Below are 20,721 nucleotides of genomic sequence, written 5' to 3'. Positions count from 1 at the left end.
GTACCTCAGGGCACCATGTTTGGCCCATTATTATTTTCAGTTTGCATGTTACATTACATCAGATTTATTTGTACGCTGATGACAATAATTTTTCATGATTGATCTGAATATTACACAACGTCATGTACAATTCAAAACTAGATTCAAGCACCATTATGAAGTACATTGGTTTTCAACCCATAAACATTATTTAAGTTATTGAAAGCCACCTGAAATTAGATCAACTAAGCCTGTTTTAGCTGCTCTGCTTTGGTGCATATTGTCTATGTAATGGTGTGATGGGCGCTGATTAAATCATGTTAAACTCCAACAGAAATTGTTAAAGATTGGATTGTGAAACCACTGAGAGACCAGCACGTGAAACCGAAGGCTGCTGCTACATTTAAATGCGCACTCTACAAGGACACTCCTAACTGGAAGTGGCTCAAAGGAGAGAATGAGATCACTCCTTCTGATAAGGTTGAGATCAAGAAGGATGGAAAAGAGCTGACGCTCACCATCAAGAACTGTCAGCCTGAAGATGTAGCAGAGTATGCCATGGAGGTGGAAGGACACGTCTACACTGCCAAGCTAACACTAGGAGGTTTATCTACCTACTTACCTTCCTTTAAGTCCCTCAAGTACTTTACTTACCTTTCTATCATTCTTTTGATATTAATTCACCAATAAAAACCTCTTTCTCAGAGCGGGAGGCTGAGATCCTGAAGCCATTGGCGAGCGTTGAGGTGGTCGAGAAGGAAGATGCCATGTTTGTGACAGAGATCTCTGAGGAGGATATTCCAGGGGAATGGAAGCTCAAAGGAGAGGTTTTGACAAGATCCCCGGTAAGACTGGATGGATCCTGTTTTCACAAAGTGTCACATAAGTCTTGTATGTAGTTGTGCATTTGCATGTTGATGTTGACTACCCATTATGTATAAATTTACTTCAATATATTCATCAGACATGCGACATCCAAATGGAGGGTGCGGTGCGTAGGCTTACACTGAAAAATTGCCAACTGGACCAAGCCGGTGAAGTGTCCTACCAGGCTCTGAATGCCACAACCAGCGCAATGCTCAATGTTAAAGGTAAGCAGAACTCCTGGCATCCAGAACGGGAATTACCATGTACTTTACTGTACATGTATTTTAGGATATTTGCTGTAAAAATAAAGGCATAAGGTCCGTTGACAATAAAATAAAGCATTGCGGCCTTGTGAGTGCGGACCTTAAATCTTTATTTAATAGGGTTGACAAGTCGAATTCTTGTTAATGTACCATTCTTTGAGACTTTATGCAGCCCAAGAAGAAGAGAAGAAATTTTGATTCGGGATTTCGAATATTTCCAAAGGCCAAAGCGGTGTCCTGTGTTGATTCCATCATGCTGTTTTGTTGTTATTTGTTCTGTTTGTTGTACAGTCTGTTCAGTGGAAAATGTAAATCCATCTGGTCTTTCAGGCTTGACATACATGGGAAATGTGTGTGGTGATGTCACTCTATATTCGTACTGTCTGTGGTTAAATGTTTTATGTTAAATCTACATATGGTGGCCAGTTTATTACTTACACTATGTTCTTGAACTGATAGCTCCCCCAGACATGAAATTACATTGCCTGGGTTTCCCTAAATTAATAGAGCTGTTTGATTTAATGTCAGGGAAGCTATTCCCAATAGTCACAAACAGGAGGCAACTAGTCTGATTAGGATTTGATAAAAAACTCAAGACCAGTAGAAAGCAGAGCGACTTGAAGAATGAAGATTCTTTTCACAATTTGTCAGAATTTGATTTGATTTGAACTGAACTGAAAGATGAATTGGTCGTTCCTCGTGTCAACACTACAGTGATTTTTTGGTGAATGTTTCCTTGGCAAGCATGAAGACCCTTGTTATGAGCAAGAAACCATTCCTTGATGACTTCATTTCAGCTGTCGTCACATGGAGTTCCTTTACATCTCGCTGCAAAGGAGACCATATTTTTAAACGATCCCGGGAGTGCAAAATGACATCAGTTTGCTTAGATGACCTGTATAACCTGAAGATGTCTCCAACAGGTTTTCTGTGGGATAAGATGGGATGAGCCGTGTTTACCATCAGAGAGCCACAGTCTAGTCTGCAACAAGGAATGACTCAGGATTTCATGTCAATACCCACTGACATCCCTGTAGTGTGATTGCATAAACTTCTAGAGCCATAGAAGGGTACAGCCCACTAGTACATTTGAGGGTGTACATGGTAAACTCGCCACTGAGTGTAGAACTGTGCTGTTCATGTGTTTTGTTGTTTTGTTGATTTACTGTACCTGTGTCACCTTTTAACCCAGAAATCGAAATGGAATTTGTTGTCCCACTGAAGGACGTTTCTGTGCCTGAAAAGAAACAGGCCAAGTTTGAATGCACCATCACAAAGGATGTTTCTAAGGTCATGTGGTATAGAGGGGCTGACATCATCAGCCCTGACCAAAAATATGACATCATCAGTGATGGAAAGACGCATATGCTAATCATTAACTGCTGTGAGTTTGATGATGAGGATGAATATACGATTGAGGTTTTGGGCAAAACTTCAACAGCTAGACTCACAGTGGAGGGTAAGTGCTGGACTGCCATTGCTGGATATAACTAGCAGAAACTTTATTATGATGACTCTATTGATGAGTTGGTTGCCTCCTCTTTTGAGCTTACTCATATGAATATGCCTTACTAATACACTTATAGGTATCAGGCTCAAATTTATCTCGCCGATAAAGGACCAAACTGTAAAGGAAGGTAAAACAGCTGTGTTTGAGCTGGAGCTCTCTCATGAGAATATCCCGGTCACCTGGTACAGGAACGATGTTAAAATCCACCCGAGCAGAACAGTGGTCACTCGTGTGGATGGAAAGAAACATGTGCTAGAAATAAACGAAGTGACGCTAGATGATACTTGCCAAATTAAGGCTGAGGCTAAAGGAATTCCTTCCATGGCCAACCTGACGGTCATAGGTAAATCCAAGAATACTTGCCTGTCCTCCTCATCCAATGTCTCTACTTCTTCTTACTCACAGCTAATTCCACAGTTTGTCCATGTTTGTGTCTGTCCAGGTCCACAAAACAAAGTTATTGTGTATTTGTAAGACATTGTTTATCTGCGTTGTATGTCGTTATATGTTTTTCTGTGTCACACATTCGTGTTCCTCGTCTTTTTTTGACTGTCTTGTGTTTTGTTTGTCTTGTGCCATGTATATGAGTTCTCTATGTGCAATGGAGAGTCACCCAACCATTTCCGTTCCAGAGGGAGATGCATACTTCACAGTTAAACTGCAAGACTATACTGCAGTGGAGAAAGACAAGGTGGTTCTAGATTGTGAGCTCAGCAAAGACGTCGATGTCATGTGGTACCACAATGAGGCTGAAGTTAAGGCCACTAAGATGGTGTCCATTAAGGCTGAGGGAAAACGCAGAACCCTCGTCATCAAGAAAGTCGGGGACAAAGACAAAGGACAATACGTATGTGATTGTGGAACAGACAAGACAACAGCAATGCTTTACATTGAAGGTAAAGACACACACCACTGTTGAGGCAACTTCCCCTGTTTTTGTTGCACCTCTTTGGCTTACCCTTCACCGGCACCACCTCCTAACCTCACCTCAAGCCCATCACCCAGATTTTCGTAGTTGCTTTCATTACTTCATCAAGACATGAATGTGGTCTCCCTTATCTCTTTGCCCTTCCAAAAATGGTAGAAAACACTACAAGAGTTTCTAGAGAAAGGCTCTCTTGAAATATTGGAAGGAAAACCAGTCCAAATATCTTGTAGTGTTCTTCCACCAGAATGAGTGCCTGATTTTTCTGTTGTATTGTCTGTGGTTTTGTTTGTCGTTTGTGTGCTTTTGTATATTTTATGTGTGTATGTGTATTTATGTGAATTTTCTGTGAGTTCTTAAATGTTTGAGCATCTTCAGTAAGAATTTTGTTCCCTCTCTTAAACGTCAGCTCGTCACATCAAGGTTGTTCGGCCGATGTATGGCACTGAGGTGTTTGATGGAGAAACGGCTCGATTCGAGGTTGAGCTCAGTGAGGATGATGTCCACGGCCAGTGGAAACTCAACGGAGAAGTCCTCAGTCCATCTGCCGTATGTCTCATTAAAAAAAACCCATCTCAGCAGATATTCTCTTAACTTTGGTTCAATTCACTTTCATTTTCACTAAATCAGGAAATAGATTTCATTAAGAATCTCAAGTCTTGAAATGTTTTCATTCACATATCCTGTAATAACCTGTCAGGGTAAGGATATGAAGTATGTGAATGTAAAAAATCTCATTAGCTAATGAATGAAAGTGAATTGACCATAGCCTTGCTCTGACAACCTTCCTTTTAGTCTTGATATTTTTGCTGAAATACTGAAGTTTGTCGGCTATCTGCAGGACATTGAGATCGTGGAGGACGGTGCCAAACACACTTTGGTCTTATACAACTGTAAAGTGCCTCAAACTGGTGAGGTGGTGTTCACTGCTGCCAACGCCAAGTGTTCTGCTAACCTGAAAGTGAAGGGTGAGCTTTCACGTACCCCCTCTACCTTCCTGTGCAGAGTCATAACACATTTTCCAAGCACGGCACTGTGCTTAAAGATTCTTTCTGCTTCACGTTTTATTTTAAATCTTATCGCTCTTCTGTATCATTCCATCTTCTTGTCTCATTTTTTCGGTGCTGCAAATTACTTTCAAAAATAATACAAAAATCATGTGGATTTATAAAATGTAATAGTGATTTACATTCTATGAATGGAGTGGTAAATGCTATTACACTGTGAACACCAACAACACCCTTTTGTATTATTTTTTGCACCACTGGGCATTGATTAATTTACCCAAACAAACAACTGATCCGACGTTTTTTATCCATCAACACTCCATCTGCGCCTTGACATTAACTCTATATGTCTGAATCAACAGAGATCCCAGTCTCATTCATTACGCCGCTGGCTGACGTGCACGTGTACGAAAAGGATGAGGCAAAGTTTGAGCTGGAAATTTCTAGAGAGCCCAAAAGCTTCCGTTGGCTGAAGGGATCTACGGAGTTGTCAAATGATGACAAGTATGAACTTCTGGTGGAGGGAAAGAGACACACTCTTATAGTAAAATCTGCCAGATATGAAGACGAAGCCAAATACATGTTTGAGGCTGAAGATAAGAGAACATCTGGAAAACTGATTATCAAAGGTAAATAAAGTCAGAACGGATAGATGGTGTGACATGTTCATTAGGGCATAACTTCAGAATGTGTCACCTCTCTTGTGCTCTGACTGTAAATTCTATGTATAATGGTGTATTTGCCAAAAGCCTTTCAATAACTGACAAAATCACTCAATGGCCGAAAGTATGTAGACCCTCTACATTCTTCTTATGGTCTTGCTGTTTTTGCCGCTTTAGTGTCGGTCTCTTAGTTCCAGTGAAGGGAAATCTTAATGTGCCAGTAAAAAATTATATTTAAGACAATAGTGTTGTTTGTTTATTTTTTTTGTTTGCTTGTTTGTTTTGTTTATTTATTTGAATCCCCATTAGCTGTTACTATTGCAACAGCTTCTCTCCCCTGGGTTTGTCCCTTTCCTGTTTCAACATGAAAATGCCCCCATGCTCAAAACAGCTCCACAAAGAAATGGTTTTCCCCGTTTGGTGTGGAAGAACTTGAGGTGCCTGTAGAGTCCTGACTTCAATCCCATCCAGCACTTGCAAGACCTGATCCCCCAACGTCAGTGTTGGAATTCACTAATGCTTTTGTGGCTAAATGGGAGCAAATCCCTGCAGCCATGTTCCAGCATCTACTGGAAAGCCTGAAACCAGAAGGCTGTTATAGCAGCACATTAATGAACATGTTGTCAAAGCGGTTTAAAATTGTAAAATTGTCTCTTGACAATGAACTCTTTAGACCTTAATGACCTTTGCTGTAGCGCCACCCCAGGACAAACGTTTTTAGTTTCACAAATGCTAAGGCTCTAAGAATACAGAAATATGTTGTTTGATGATTTGATTATTTATCGGGGCTCTAGTGAACACTGCAGCCTCTAGGGGATGTGAGCAGCACTCTACACTAGTCTTACAATCCTAACAAAGCTCAACAATAACAGATAGGAAATGTTAGTATTGTGACTTGTTTCTACTTTAGTTTTATTGCTCATGTAGTTGTTTGAGAAAGGCTTTGGGCAAATATCCATTCCATATACTTGAGTGAGTAGAGCACTTAACTTTGGACACATCACCATTATAATTTGTATGTTTAAATGTCCAAACAACTCTGTTACAACTTCACATATAACTACATATATATAAAATGTCTGTTTGTCAGGTATTCGCCTCGAATTTATCAAGCCAATTAAGGATGTGACTGTGAAGGAACGTGAAACTGCAGAGTTCAGTGTTGAACTCTCTCACGATAAGATCCCAGTGGTCTGGTACAAAAACGACATCCGTCTGCACCCCAGCAAGGTGGTGCACATGTCGGACAATGGAAAAGTTCACACGCTGGCCTTCAAGGAGGTCACCATCGACGACACCTCCATGATCAAAGTCGAGGCCATGGGCAAGACCTCAGAGGCCATGCTCACTGTGCTCGGTTAGTATTGTTGTCTAGAAGGATTTAGGAGGAGAACTTAGACTGTTTTAGGTAGGATGTAGGAAATGCAGAATCCACACTCCACCCACTGCAACTCTACCCCAAGATTTGACTACCAAACAAAGTTTGCAATTTAAAAAAAAAATCTTCCCACTAAGTCTGACAAAATTTAGTAGCTCCTTGTACATTTCCCAGCAATTAGGAAAAATGTCGACTGCAAACTTCTGGAACTTCTGGGAAATTATTCAGAAAAGTAATCATGAAATCATGGAACTGTAAAATAAAGTGTTTACTTAAACATCATTATTATTTAGGTATAATATTTTCATTTATATTTTAAATTTGCTTAATTCGTTAAATCCTTTTCATTATGGTTTTAAAGGAAAAGTGTGTCCCTGAAGCCCTGAAAATCAAATTCATGCATGAATTCTTTTTAGAATGGGTTTTCCCAATTTAAATGATCTGAATTATATCCAGCAGGATGGGTTTTTAACTACTTTGATGTAGTTTTAACAGCTTTTTTACCCTTGCTTTTAACTGTTGCTGGTTGTCTTGTACGACTTCTTGCAGAGGGCGACCTATACTTCACAGTTAAGCTCCAAAACTACACCGCCGTCGAAAAGGACGAAGTGATTCTGTCCTGTGAGCTGAGCAAAGCCGCGGCCGAGGTCAAATGGTTCAAAGATGGTAACGAAATCTTTCCCTCCAAGAACATTCTCTACCAATCAGACGGCAAGAAGCGCATGTTGGTCTTGAAGAAGTCAGCAAAGAAGGACATGGGAGTGTACACCTGCGACTGTGGCACCGACAAAACCACAGCCAACCTGAACATCGAAGGTAATACCTGCAGCAATCCAGCCCCTCCCCCCAGACCCCGGTCAGGACTGCAGAATCAGGCCCCGCCCACCGCCATTCGCCGAAACCCCACCTCCATCTGGCCCGCAGCTCATCTCCCGTCCAAGCTTCATTATTGTGTCCTGTTCCCTGATTCTGAATGTTTGTAATGTGTGTGACATATGTTATTCATAGTAACACTTGAGGATAATCCAACCCTGCACATCTTGATTTAATTATTATAACTGTGTATGGAAACACTTTGAGGACCTCTGAAGAAACAAAGGAGACATCAGTGTAACCCTCATGTCAATGTCTCTACTCTCAGATGTCCATAGAAGCATTCATATACATGTTATAATACTTACAGGCATTTTTGTATTTATGTATTTTTATTTCATTAGTTATATATATTTTACAGAAGTTTGAAACATTTACAGTGAAATTTTCATCCGTCACTCCAGGGCCAGATATGCAATATCCCATTACAAAAAAATGGAAATTTAACATTTAAATTTAAGATTTAAGAGAATCAGAATTAAATAAATAAACTAAAACAATTCAGAAAAACATAAAAGCAAACTAAAAGAGCTATAGTTAAAGACTATTTGTTTATAAGGATGTGAATAATATTAAAATATCCTGTATAAGCTTTTATAATCAGGACTAGTTTTTGTTTGCAAACTTTTTAATGTCAATTATTTTTCATTTCAAATTAAATTCTAGTGTTAATACTCTGTAAAGCATTTGTAAACTTATGAATTAATTGCTAGTTTATAAACGCTTAAGGTGTTCATTACTACTACTACTAGTAGTAATAATCATATTGATAATTGTAATAATAATTTAAAAGTTACAGTTGCAAAAAAGAAAACTAAATGGATTTATGTTTATTTGTAAATTTTAACAGCTGACAGAAACTTGGAACCAGCAACACCATTCTGATAAAATAGTTAACAATCAATAAATCACCTCTTAATCATTAATAATAATTGAGATAAACCAAATTCAAAGTTAAAGCAAGCTGTAAAACATTTTTTTGCAAAATTTCAAAATACAATACAAAAATGTTTATGATTTTAATCAAAGTGTAAGCTATTTAAGTTTAATCTAATTTAAATTTTAATCTGCAAACCAACTGCAGATAATTATTTATTTGTGAGTATAATCTAATCGAAGCACTTTCTAAAGCATTTGATTTATTGGTAGTTTATAAAATAATACTGATAATAACATTGTGATCAGTTACAATTTCACAGTTTCAAACTGTTTCCCGGAAACGCCACTCTGATTAAATAATTAATAAAAGTCCTCATAAGCATTAATATGTTTTGATGCTTTAGAAGTCATTTGTAGAGTGTCTGTTGATAGTGTCGAGATCTTTGAGGGTTGGGTTATTGTCTAGAGTTACTCGACGTGTCCTGCTTCTGCACAAACTGTAAGTCGCTCTGAATAAGAGCGTCAGCTACTTGCCCGAACTGTCAAACGTCTACATGTCCACTGTACATCCTCCGGTGATGGTCAGACACACAGCTGTCTGTCTCTCTGTTCACAACAACATCAAACTGCTTCCACATGTTGTTGTTTTTTTCGGTTTTTCGGTCAGCCTCACCTTCTGCTTGCTTTTCATTAACATCTTTTTAAACCTCTGCAGAGCGCGACATTAAGGTCGTCCGTCCGCTGTACAGCGTGGAGGTCACAGAGACCGAGGTGGCCAAATTTGAGACGGAGATTTCAGAGGAGGACCTTCACGGCTCCTGGAAACTGTTGGGAGAGACACTCCATCCATCTGCTGTAAGATCAAACACTGAATTCACCTAAAGAGATGTTAAAGCCAATCAGGTTGAGATGATTCCACTTGTTCCCGGAGAAGATTTCTCTTTAGCTTCAGGAATATTCTAGAAATGAGTGTCAGTATCTTGACACATTTCAAACTCATTAAATGCCCAAATTTAACTGTATGTTTAATTATTTTAAGCAGATCACTCCCCTTTGTTCTGTTATTTGGTAACACATTTGAACCCCCCCTTATTTAGCATTTATTAACAGTATATAAACAAATAATAACTGTTACAATAATAACTTTATTACATCCTAGAACACATTGTAAGGTAGTAAGAAGCTGCTATAAGGAATTTTAAAGTTATTTGGCAGAAAAAACACGATACATTTGTTAATGTATTAGTGAAAAATTACAACTTGTCCCTTTAAAAAGCTGTAACTGTTAATGAATGCTTTATATACTTCAGGTGTTTCACAGAAAAATGTTTGCGTGAACACGCTCCCTTGTGACCTCGTGTTGAACTTCAGAAGAAATTATTTTTTGATGTCTTAAGTTTGTTTTCTGGGTTTTTTTTTTGTTTGTTTGTTTTTGTTTTTTGGATCTTTTTTTTTCTCAGGATGTGGAGATCAAGCAGGAAGGAACACGACACATGTTGACTCTCTTCAACTGCCGCATGGACATGGCAGGAAACGTTGACTTCTCGGCAGCGAATGCGAGATCTACAGCTCAGCTCAGGGTTAAAGGTGACAGAAATAACACTGACGCTCACAACTCAGTTTGTGAAAACATTTGTTGGTATTCAGCTGAAAATTTTCTTGACAGACGACAATGGGTTCTGTTTAGATCCAAGTGACGTCCTTGATGCTGCACTGTACATGCACATGCACACTGTTACTTAATGAACCAGATTTTGGTAATAATTTGATAAAGGAATTTGCATGAAACCCAGCATCTCCTACATCCTGATTGGTTGGCTGAGAAGATTTCTGAAAAGTTAAAGCTGCGATATGTAAGAATCAGAAACATTAGCCAGCTAAAACCACAATATCACAATATATTTCACATGCTTTGCAGTTATATTAGCTTACCTGTCCAATAGGAAGAAAGACAGCTTGGTGTCCAATGTTAGCGGACTCCATTTCTAAGCTAACGTTAGCTAGTGTTGCACCCTGTTGCAGTACACATAAACATCACATCCTTTGGATTTTCACTGCCACACGCTGTTATATGCAACCAAGAAAGTCAGGAAAGTCTAATTTTTTAAGTTACGTTACAATCCGTTCACTTATTAACAGAAAGTGATTATTGCTTTACAATTCCTACATATAGCACTTTTAAATCTTTGCTAAGTGTATATCAAAAGGTGAAGCACATTTGCCAGATCTTTGAGCCATGAATGGAATTGCTTTTTTCCCTAATTCTGCAAGAAGAGTACAGAGAGAAATGACTAATTTCTCATAGTTGTTTTTAGAGGGGGCAGAAATTAAGCCAAATATAACCAGCAATGACTCTGGAATGATGCTTTTTTTTTTTTTTTTGAAGGCTTTTGACAAATAATCAAATATGAGTGACCAGAAAAGTTTCAGTTTTGGGTAGGACCAAAGCTTCCCCAAGAAAACGGCAGAAAGCCTGAATACATCAATGCGCCAATGTTTCCTGCTTGATTTATGGTTTTCAATGCCAGCAGCTGACACTGAGAACTGATTTTTAACTGTTTTTATTTTGCTTCAGAGACAATTATTTCTGTTTTATCTTTTAACTGAAACTTTTAAGTGGAATAAATTTTTAGCTCATTCAAATCACAGATTTTTTTAGTGCTCTTACATTTCCTGAATAGTGTATATTAGCAGAGGGAGGAGCGGTATGTACATAAAGTTAAAATAGTGAGTAACCAATTGCAACATTAAATCATTTTCTTGTTATTGTTTTTTTTATATAATTAGATGTTAATATAATGGTAATCGCCAATAAATATTGGCTCTTATATACTATTCAGATGTGAGTTTCAGGCTTCAGAGACTCAAGCTGCTCCGCAAAATTAGACCAGGAGTGTAAAGATGACACTCAGCCATCAAGCTGAGATGAAGAAGTCACACAGGTTTTATCTTATCAAACAAAGAGAAAGTGAGCTTGAAGGGATTTTTGAGTTGTCATGTACAACAAGAAATTTCCAACCAACCAACCAACCAACCAAAACCCAACGTTACCTGCAAAAATCTGCATCTAATCACATTTTTGTCCAGTTAAAATATGTTTCCTACATTTGGAGGCAAGTTGGAAGTAAAATTTGCATCAGTGAAACAATTATAAGGTATTTTATATATTCTACACTGTAATAAAACTTCCATCTCAACAAGTAATTCAGTCAACATATAAGAACTTGTTTTTCAACCAATCCAGTGAGAAACGTCTTGAAACAACCACAGGATGGACTGTACTGCTCTAGTAACGACATCTTGTTAAAAATGTGTCGGTTTAGAAAAAAATACTAGTAGAGAATTAAACCTTATATATATATTGTTCAGGAAAATCATCTCTTAAAAATCATTTTGTGCATAAAGTAGAAACCCTTTGGAAGATTAAAAAAAAACATCTCCAGGGTTTAGGAATACTAACTAAACTCTCAAAAAGTGAAATCACTTGTTCAGATGGAGGCTTTTTTTTTACAGTGTATTTACATTTTAATGTATTTGTAGAAATCAAGACCTTGTTTCCTGTCAGACTTTATCTGTATTCCTGAGCAGATAGTGTGAAAATATAAATGTGGGTCTGCAGAGATAATCCTGGGGAGCAGATTATGACCGTAAACTCTTCAGACTGACAGCTCGTTGAATAAACAGTCCAGCGCTCACTGTCAGACGGGCTTTAACTGGCTATTAAGGGGCTTTAATTCAGGCATGTGAAGAAGCCTGTTGTAAATAGTTGATGCCCTCAGTTTGGCCTGCATTACCAAAACCTCAACAACACCAGTTACATAGCGGTGTTACAACACAGGCTACTAAACCATGATGTCAGCGTTTTCTGCATGTGACGTTGGGTAACTCCTGCAAGGAGCTCCGCATTTTCCTTTTCCAGGAAAATTGGTGATTGACAGGAGCAGACTGGCTCTCCCCTGATGGGTTTGGCAGAGGTGGGCTCTCAGCCAATCAGGCCCCTTGGTTATTTTAGAAGCCACATGCCTTATCTAGAGCAGGTTTGCAGTGATTGGCAGGGGGGAGGACGCGACCCCATCTCTCACTGGTTCCTGCTGGCCATATACATCTGATGGCAGGTCGCATGCTAATTAGCGAAACCCCCCAATGCCAAGTCCCAGGGTGGCTGGCTTCAGTTGTCCTGAGGGCTTTCAGTAGCCTGCCTTCAGCTCAACCACACCATGAGGACTAGCCACTGAGGATTAGCCGTTTCTCTCTGAGGATTTTTGGATCTATTGACCTGTTTTGGGGGGGAGCTAACCATGTCTTCTCCCCAATCCAAAGCCCGAGTGATCGGCCTAACAAGGCCTCTGAAGGATGTAACTGTCACCGCCGGGGAGACCGCAACCTTCGAGTGCGAGCTGTCATACGAAGGTATCGCTGTCGAGTGGTTCTTGGGGGGTACAAAGCTGGAACCAAGCGACAGAGTAAGTCCCAACACACCTGAGTGAGTCCTCACAATGTTTCTGTACAAAAACAGGCGAAGACATGACTCTCACTTCCTGACACCTTCCTGACACACACAAGACCTGTTTACATTCAGTTACTACAGATACTACAGACTCCAGCTCTCATGGTGGTTCTGGTCCAGAGCCAAGGCCATTTCCTGTCACGTTTGTACACAATGTTCAGTTTTCTTTGCACCAGCCTGTTTCAGCTTCAGCCTGTCTTTATATAAGGGCTTGCTGGTGGAGGATCAGGATTCCAGCTGAGCATACGATCCTGGTTTTGAGATAACGCAGGAGGGGAGGCTTTTTCTGCCCCGCAAGCGTTTCTTCGGGGGTTATTTTTAACAGCTGCAGGAGGTGGAGGCACAGGGCAGGTGGCAACAAGAGCTATTTGACAGCTTCAGTTTAAAAACAGGCAATGTGCTGTAAATGTTTTGCCTTGCCTTGAAATTGCGGCTGCTTTCACGTTGAAATAAGCGTTGAAAAGAGCTCGCTGTGAGTCTGGGCCTTGAAATGATATCCAAGCATAACGCAGGATTAGTTTGATTATTGGTCGTAACTCGAGAACCCTGAGGTTTCCCCGAGACACATGATCTCTCTCTGAATTGTGCAAGCATGATTTACTGCATGTTACATGTTCAACATGAGCAAAGATTCACACGCTACATAAAGTGTACCATCAAATCTCAACATAAAGCCACAAGTATGTATGTATGTATGTTTGATAGCTCTAACTCTCTAGCTCTTTAGTTTATTTCCTGGTTTTCTTTAGATAAAATGAAGATAAAGTGAGTTATAACATGTAAACATGACTAACAGTGTTTTTAAAGTATTTAATTTTCATACCTGAACTATTCCCTACTGTATAATCAGGTTAAATGAGTTGTTTTGTTGTCCAGTTGTTTAATGGCTCTGGTTTCATCACAGATGTATTTCCTGGTTTTCTTTGGTTATGAAATAAAGTCAGTTGCACCAACAGAGATTTAAACTAAATTAGTGCCAATCAAACTTCAGTTAAACCTGTAAACTGAACAAATAAAAATTTCTTTATCCTGGAAGCTTAATTGAAGCAAACTATTAAAAGCAAGTGTAACTAAAAAGAAAGAAATGATCACTGATAAAAACAATGATACTGTCACTGTTACATCCGAGAACAAAACTGTTAAACTAAAAAAGAAAAGACCGTTTTAAAAGAGTCTTTAAAAAACCAACAGAATTGAAAACATCTAGGTTAAGAGAGAGCTAAACTGAAATTTAAAGCTTAAAAATGTATCTTGCGCATACTTAGAAGACTAGCTTTAAATCGTTGGTGCAACAGAAAGAGAGATAAAGACGGATTCAATCGATGCTTAATACTAGATAGTAAATAAAAACCATGGACCTCAGTAACACAGTCGGTTTGTTGTTCAGTTTGGAACTCCACAAACATTTTATGGGTTTTTTTGTTGATGTTTATGAGATGCAGTAACATGAATTAAACCCCCAGGAGTTAAATAAAACAGCTCAACATGTCACCACCTTCCCAGCACCCACACAAACAAACTCTTCAGACACTGACAATTAAAATGACATTAATAAATACTTTTTAAAAAGTGTTTCAGCACTTAAGATGAGAAAACCTCAGCAATGTCAGAACTGACTAAACTTTAAAGATTCAACTGTGATTAAAAATTTGAAGTTCAAAAATAAAATATGTCTTCATATTTAGTCTTTTATCAGCTCAAAATGTCTGCAGACACTGAGAAATGTGTTAATTTATTAATTTATTTTAACCCATCTCAATCCGCAAATCTCCTTATATTCCACTCTTAGAGGGGAAACATTAAATAACTTATTGCTGGTTAAAAATTAAGTTCCTCAGTTGTTTTTCCCATTATCGACTTCTGATTGTTTTTAGAGAACAAAACAACATTGTAAAAGCTCTACTCACAGCTCGGAAGCGGAGATCAGACACTAAAATTTCAGCATTGAAACTTATCAAGTCAAAAGTTATTCTCTCTCTCTCTCTGTGATTTAATGAAGATGAAGATAAAAAATTATCATGAAAAACAAGATAAAATGAAATAACAATTATTGTATTTTTTTCCTATTTTTATCCTTTAAAAACAAACAAGAAAAGCAGTAAATTAAAGATACTGTATGTTTGATTCCTCCTCAGTGAGTTATGTAGTTGTTGGTTCAGACAGCTCTGTGATATGTAGTGGGTGGATATGTGGTAAAACCAGCCGCCAGGTGTCAGAGGTCAGGAAGTTTAAATTGGGAGAAGGAAAGCAGCTGCCTGTGTTCGTTTTAGCTGTCAGAGCTCAGCTGGCTGACCCTTTTTGCGCTGGAGACTTACCAACAGAAAACACCACTCTCAGCTCAAATCTGCATCCTTTTAACTGCACAGACAACGCGCAGCGACGATTAAACCCACGTCTTACTGACTGAATGCTTTAGACCTGACAGACGCAATTTTGGGACACAATCTGCCAAATTACAGTCTCTGTGTCCTCTGAACACAATATAAAAAGGATCACAGACAGTAAAACCCTCAATCTGACTGACTGGTGGAAGACTTAAGTAAACCATCAAAAAGTTACAGAATCACTCAACACATCCTCGTAATTAAACAACCACATAGGTTGATTGTGCCTGTACTCAAGAACAACCAATAGGAATAGTAATATGCAACTTTCCAAAATCATTACAAATCACTGTTAGAAAAATGTTAAAGTAAAGTAAATAAAGTTTTATGGTGTGACAACGCTGTGTTTAAGGTCTTGATTAGGGTTAGGAAAAGATCATGGTTTGGGTTAAAATGATCACTTGAAACACGGTTTCTACTTCCTTAAATTTATGCAACCTTCATCATCATCATCATGGCAACAGTAAACACCACAACATTACGGTGTTTAAAAAAATCTAGCCATCCACCCAACCTGCCTCCCTCTAATACGGCAAATTGTCACCTTATATTGACGTCATCTGAACTGCGTCACTTCTCGGGGTCATAATTACTACCACAACGACCACTAGATGTGAAGGATGGGCTGAATCTCTTGTTAGAGTTAAGAGACCCCTTTACAAGACTAAAGGAACCTTAGAAAAAGGGACCAGGCAGTGTTCTGGCAAGATAAAACCATCTCGCTGACTGACTGTTGAACCTGGTACAACACTTAGATTACTGACCTGTTACACTTGACAGGGAATGCAAAACCTTACGGACTCTGAGAGGCGGTATTGAGGGCAGGTAACTTCCCTTTCTGACAGACTATTTAACCTGATGGGGAAGATAAAACCCTGACTATATATACTGACAGACAAACAGACTGGCATGCTAAACCGGCCTTACTGACTCACCTTTTGAACCTGACAGACAGTGTTCAGAGCAGGTTAAACCCTTTTGCTGATGCTGCCGTTGAACCTCCAGGTGGTGTTGAAGGCGGAGGGTACTGTCCACAGTCTGACTCTGCGGGACGTCCAGCTGCATGAAGCTGGGCAGGTCCGACTGACTGCCAAGGACTTCCAGACAGAAGCCAACCTTATAGTCGGAGGTAAGACATCAACATTTGCTAATTCTACTGGACTCTACTGATGACATCTATTTTAAGTTAGCTCCAAGTAGCTTTTAATGAGTAACAACTACTGAAATCTCCAATTTATTGACCTCACCTTGTAGCAGTGATGTAAAAGTGTACTCCTGGGTGAGTCAGTACACCGTAACATCACTGTTGGATATGTTACAGTTGCAACAGAGCACACTCCTGGCTAGAGATGAGGCAGACCTGAAACTGTTAACCAGGTGTTGAGTTACTCTTAAAACTGCAGATTTCCAATGGAAGTTTTGCATTGAAAGACTTTTAATATTCACTTATCTTGTTCAAGAAGACAATCCACACCAATTAACAACTATTAGTTAAACTCACTGCTATTTATAGTAGATTCAATGTTAAGAAAAAAACTGCTAAATGTGTTGTTGAGATATAAGTGGTGTCATCTTAAAAGTTCTTTTTTATTCAGACCCAACATGAATATTCTGATAGTACTCTAGTTTAGCAGAGTAGAATTTAAACAGCTGCTCTGCTTGTTTTTTGTGTCCATTCAGAGCCGCCAGTGGAGTTCACAAAGCCTCTGGTGGACCAGACGGTGGAGGAGGAAGCCACCGCCACACTTGAGTGTGAAGTTTCCAGAGAGAACGCGGAGGTGCAATGGTTCATGAACGGACAGGAAATCCGCAAGATCAAGAAGTACGAGATGATCGTCGATGGACGCAAGAGAGTGCTGGTCATCCACGACTGCACTCTGGACGACTCAAGGACGTACACTTGTGACGCTAAAGACTTCAAAACCTCCTGCTTCCTCAATGTTGAACGTGAGTACAACTACAAGGTGGAAATTATAAGTTGATATTCATTAAATGTCATTACAAATTTAGGAGGAACTCCAGGGATAGTTAAAGAATCCTCTTTAAGAGGTTGGAAACTCATAAATATTAAGGAACCCCTCAAAACGGTTAAGGAATCACTCAAAGGACTCCATAAAAGCTAAAGGAACCCCTACAAGAGTTAACAAACCCTTTATAAAACTCAAGGAACCCCCTAAGAAAGGAATCCCTTGTTAGCGTTAACAGACGCTTTACAAGACTAACCAACATTCATGAGAGTTAAACAATCCCTCAAAACAATTTAGGGACTCAATAAAAGCTTGAAAGACTCGGGAACAAGCAAAATTCAATTAAAACACAAATTAACCCTCTATGAGAGACAAGGAGCCCCTTTTAAGACAAAAGCCCTGGAAAAGTTTAAGGACCTCCTAATAAAGGCCTCTCTATTTTTGTGTTGACAGCTCCACATGTCGAGTTCTCGAAGCCGCTCCATGATGTCGAGGTCAGAGAGAAGGAATCCGCCAGGTTTGAATGTGAAGTGTCCAGAGAAGACGTTAAGGTAAGCTTTCATCAGTTCACATGAACCATCAGTGACGGTTTTTGATCATTGTTCAGTTTTTAACCTCTCTGATATCCTCACCACCACTGTCTCACAGGTCCGCTGGTTAAAGGATGGAAGTGAAATCAGAAAGGGGAAGAAGTACGAAATTATTGCCCAAGGTCGCCAACACATCCTCATCGTACACAAGTCTGTGTTTGACGATGAGGCTGAATATGAATGTGATGCAAAGACCTCCAAATCCTCCGGCATGCTTACTGTCGTTGGTAAGAAAAGAAATCTTAATCCTCAGCTTCCCGAAACAGCCAGAAACTGATGCAAATGTAAATAATCACTGTCACAACTGGCTTTTTCAGACCTGTGTAGTTCAGTCTGGTCAATTCTGGTTGGTTTCCCTCCACGGCAAATCGTACTGTGGCCAAAACAACCACACAGAGACCCTTTAGAGGAAGTGGAAAGTTGATCCGACTTCTATCTGATCTTAAATTATTTTTTAAATTTTTTAATTGGTCAATCTATCCATCCATCCATTTTTTTCTACTGTTTATCCACATCCAGGTCGTGATAAATGAGTACTTTTAGTTCTATTGATGGGAATGATTGTTATATACTGCCAGGAGGTAATGGAAAAAATGTGAAATAAATTTAAATAAATTGACATTTACTTCACATTGCACTTGGTAAATAATTCTAGCCTTTATCATCGCTAAGGGTTTTTAATGATATCTTTCATACTTTGACTGTGAAACAGGTATTAAAATGAGTTCTATGTGGTATTAAAATGTCTTAAAAAGTCTTAAATTTAACTTGGTGAAGCTGCAGAGACCCAGACTCATCTGACCGATAAGCAGAGTGAACATTCGCAACTGGCTTGAAGTGATGCATTTTGGTTCCTTTGGATTTTTCTCTGTGTGAAAAGTAACCAAACCAAGTTTACCATCATCCACTGATTCAGACCACAGCAAACCAACTATAGGGTTGAAAAAGCCCTAAACCTCACGATAGTGGTCACTGCTCTTCTTCACGTAAAATAATCCAGTTCACTGAGTTCACTTAGTTTGTTTGTTGGTGATAATTATGGTTAATGAGAAATCATTATGATCACAATTTAATTCTTACACTAAGAGTAAAACCAATCCAAATTTAGTTGATAAATGATATTGATGTTTTTATTCTTTTGCAAAACAATACAGCAATAAAGGGTCAAAAATTGCACTGCAGTTTCTCTCAATACTCAATTATCATCATCATCATTGTTCAGATCTGACCATGTTTCTGCTTCTCTCTTCACAGAGGAGGAGGCGAGGTTCATCAAGAACTTGTCCAATGTGGAGGGAAGCGAGATGGACAGCGTGAAGCTGATATGCGAGGTGTCCAAACCCAGCGCCGATGTCACATGGTACAAAGGAGATGAAGAACTGCCAGAGGGTGGCCGCTACGACCAGATCGTGGACGGGAAGAGGAGGATCCTCCTCATTCAGAACCTGAAGATGGCTGACGCCGGAGAGTACAACTGCAGGCTGAGTCCCAGCATCAAAACCTCCGGAAACCTGAGGATTAATGGTACACAAGATTTACAAATCAAAAAAACATGATTGGTATTGATTGATTGATCACTTGTGAATGCACCAGTGGTGGAAAGTAACTAAGTGCATTTACTGAAGTCAATTTTGTTTGATTTATTTGACAGCTTTAGTTACTTTTCAGATGAAGATTTGACACAATGGATAATATAACAAGCTTTTAAAATACAACACATTGTTAAAGATGAAACCAGTGGTTTCCAACCTTTTTGTCTTTTGACGTCTTACAAAAAGCAGTGTGTAGTCGGGGTCACATTTCACATGTCTATGAGTTGTTAACAGCTCCACCAAATAGTGATTTTTCCCTCTAAACTTCTCACATGCTTTCATTTCAATAAATGTTCAAATGATCCAATATTTCAGCAAAAATCAAAGATTAGAGAAAAAGTCCAAAAACTGAAAACAGATTTGTGTATCAGAACTTTGTTTTTTCTTCTTTCCTCTCCCATTAATCATCTCACCACCCCTCAGATTTATCTGCTGACCCTTTGGAGGGGCCCCACCCCTAGGTTGGGAACCACTGGACTAAACTAGCTAACTGTATATAAAGTAGTGTAAACTAGCTCCACCTCCAGCAGCTACAACAGTAACATGCTGCTCTAACACTGATGCTTCACTATTAATAATCTAATGATGTCATATATAATAATATATCAGTCAGAGGGACCAAACCACTACTTTTACTGCAATACTTTAACTGCATCAAGCTCATAATACTTATGTACTTTTACTGCAATACTTTAACTACATCAAGCTCATAATACTTATGTACTTTTACTGCAATACTTTAACTACATCAAGCTCATAATACTTATGTACTTTTACTGTAGTAGGGTTTTCATGCAGGACTTTTACTTGTAACGGAGTATTTTGGTAAAAGATCTGAGTTCTTCTTCCACCACTGCAATGTGCTGAGGAGGCTCTGAAACCTCTGATATAATATAAACTTTATTTTAATAGGCTTTTCGAAAACAAGTTACAAAGTGCTTTTCAACCCCCCCTCCCCCTAATCTTTGCTCCCTCCTGTGCTTCAGAACTGGCTGCTGAGTTCATCTCCAAGCCTCACAGCCTGGAGGTGGTGGAGGGCGAGAAGGCGGAGTTCACCTGCTCCGTCTCGAAGGAAACCTACGAGGTCAAATGGCTGACACATGACACGGAGCTGGAGGCGGGAGACAAGTACGAGTTGATCAGCGACGGCAAGAAACGGACGCTGGTCATCAAGGACTGTGAGCCCAAAGATGAGGGCGCATACGTGGTGATGATCGGCCCGAACAGAGTCAGTGTCGACCTCACCGTGCTTGGTAAGCCCCCCCCACCCCCCGACCCCCACCCCACTGGAAAACACAATGATCATACATCAAGAGCAACCCTAAAAGCGTTTACTCA

At 39.3% G+C, this 20,721-nt stretch overlaps 1 protein-coding gene across 1 annotated transcript in view; it reads left to right on the top strand.

Moving 5' to 3' along the window:
* ttn.2 (titin, tandem duplicate 2) overlaps positions 1 to 20,721 on the top strand; it is a 252,950-nt gene that overhangs the window by 128,239 nt on the left and 103,990 nt on the right. The window contains exons 104-123 of the mRNA XM_067602773.1: positions 314 to 583; positions 685 to 824; positions 944 to 1,070; positions 2,302 to 2,568; positions 2,696 to 2,962; positions 3,252 to 3,515; positions 3,954 to 4,093; positions 4,386 to 4,512; positions 4,914 to 5,180; positions 6,304 to 6,570; positions 7,141 to 7,407; positions 9,059 to 9,198; positions 9,804 to 9,930; positions 12,664 to 12,806; positions 16,240 to 16,363; positions 16,915 to 17,181; positions 17,655 to 17,752; positions 17,850 to 18,018; positions 19,046 to 19,315; positions 20,370 to 20,636. Coding sequence (XP_067458874.1) covers positions 314 to 583; positions 685 to 824; positions 944 to 1,070; positions 2,302 to 2,568; positions 2,696 to 2,962; positions 3,252 to 3,515; positions 3,954 to 4,093; positions 4,386 to 4,512; positions 4,914 to 5,180; positions 6,304 to 6,570; positions 7,141 to 7,407; positions 9,059 to 9,198; positions 9,804 to 9,930; positions 12,664 to 12,806; positions 16,240 to 16,363; positions 16,915 to 17,181; positions 17,655 to 17,752; positions 17,850 to 18,018; positions 19,046 to 19,315; positions 20,370 to 20,636 — 4,008 coding nt within the window. The remainder of the gene's footprint in view (positions 1 to 313; positions 584 to 684; positions 825 to 943; positions 1,071 to 2,301; positions 2,569 to 2,695; positions 2,963 to 3,251; positions 3,516 to 3,953; positions 4,094 to 4,385; positions 4,513 to 4,913; positions 5,181 to 6,303; positions 6,571 to 7,140; positions 7,408 to 9,058; positions 9,199 to 9,803; positions 9,931 to 12,663; positions 12,807 to 16,239; positions 16,364 to 16,914; positions 17,182 to 17,654; positions 17,753 to 17,849; positions 18,019 to 19,045; positions 19,316 to 20,369; positions 20,637 to 20,721) is intronic.

Source organism: Thunnus thynnus, chromosome 11, assembly GCF_963924715.1.
Source record: "Thunnus thynnus chromosome 11, fThuThy2.1, whole genome shotgun sequence".
In the NCBI taxonomy this organism is placed as follows: Eukaryota; Metazoa; Chordata; class Actinopteri; order Scombriformes; family Scombridae; genus Thunnus; species Thunnus thynnus.
This window is presented reverse-complemented; position numbering and strand designations above follow the sequence as displayed.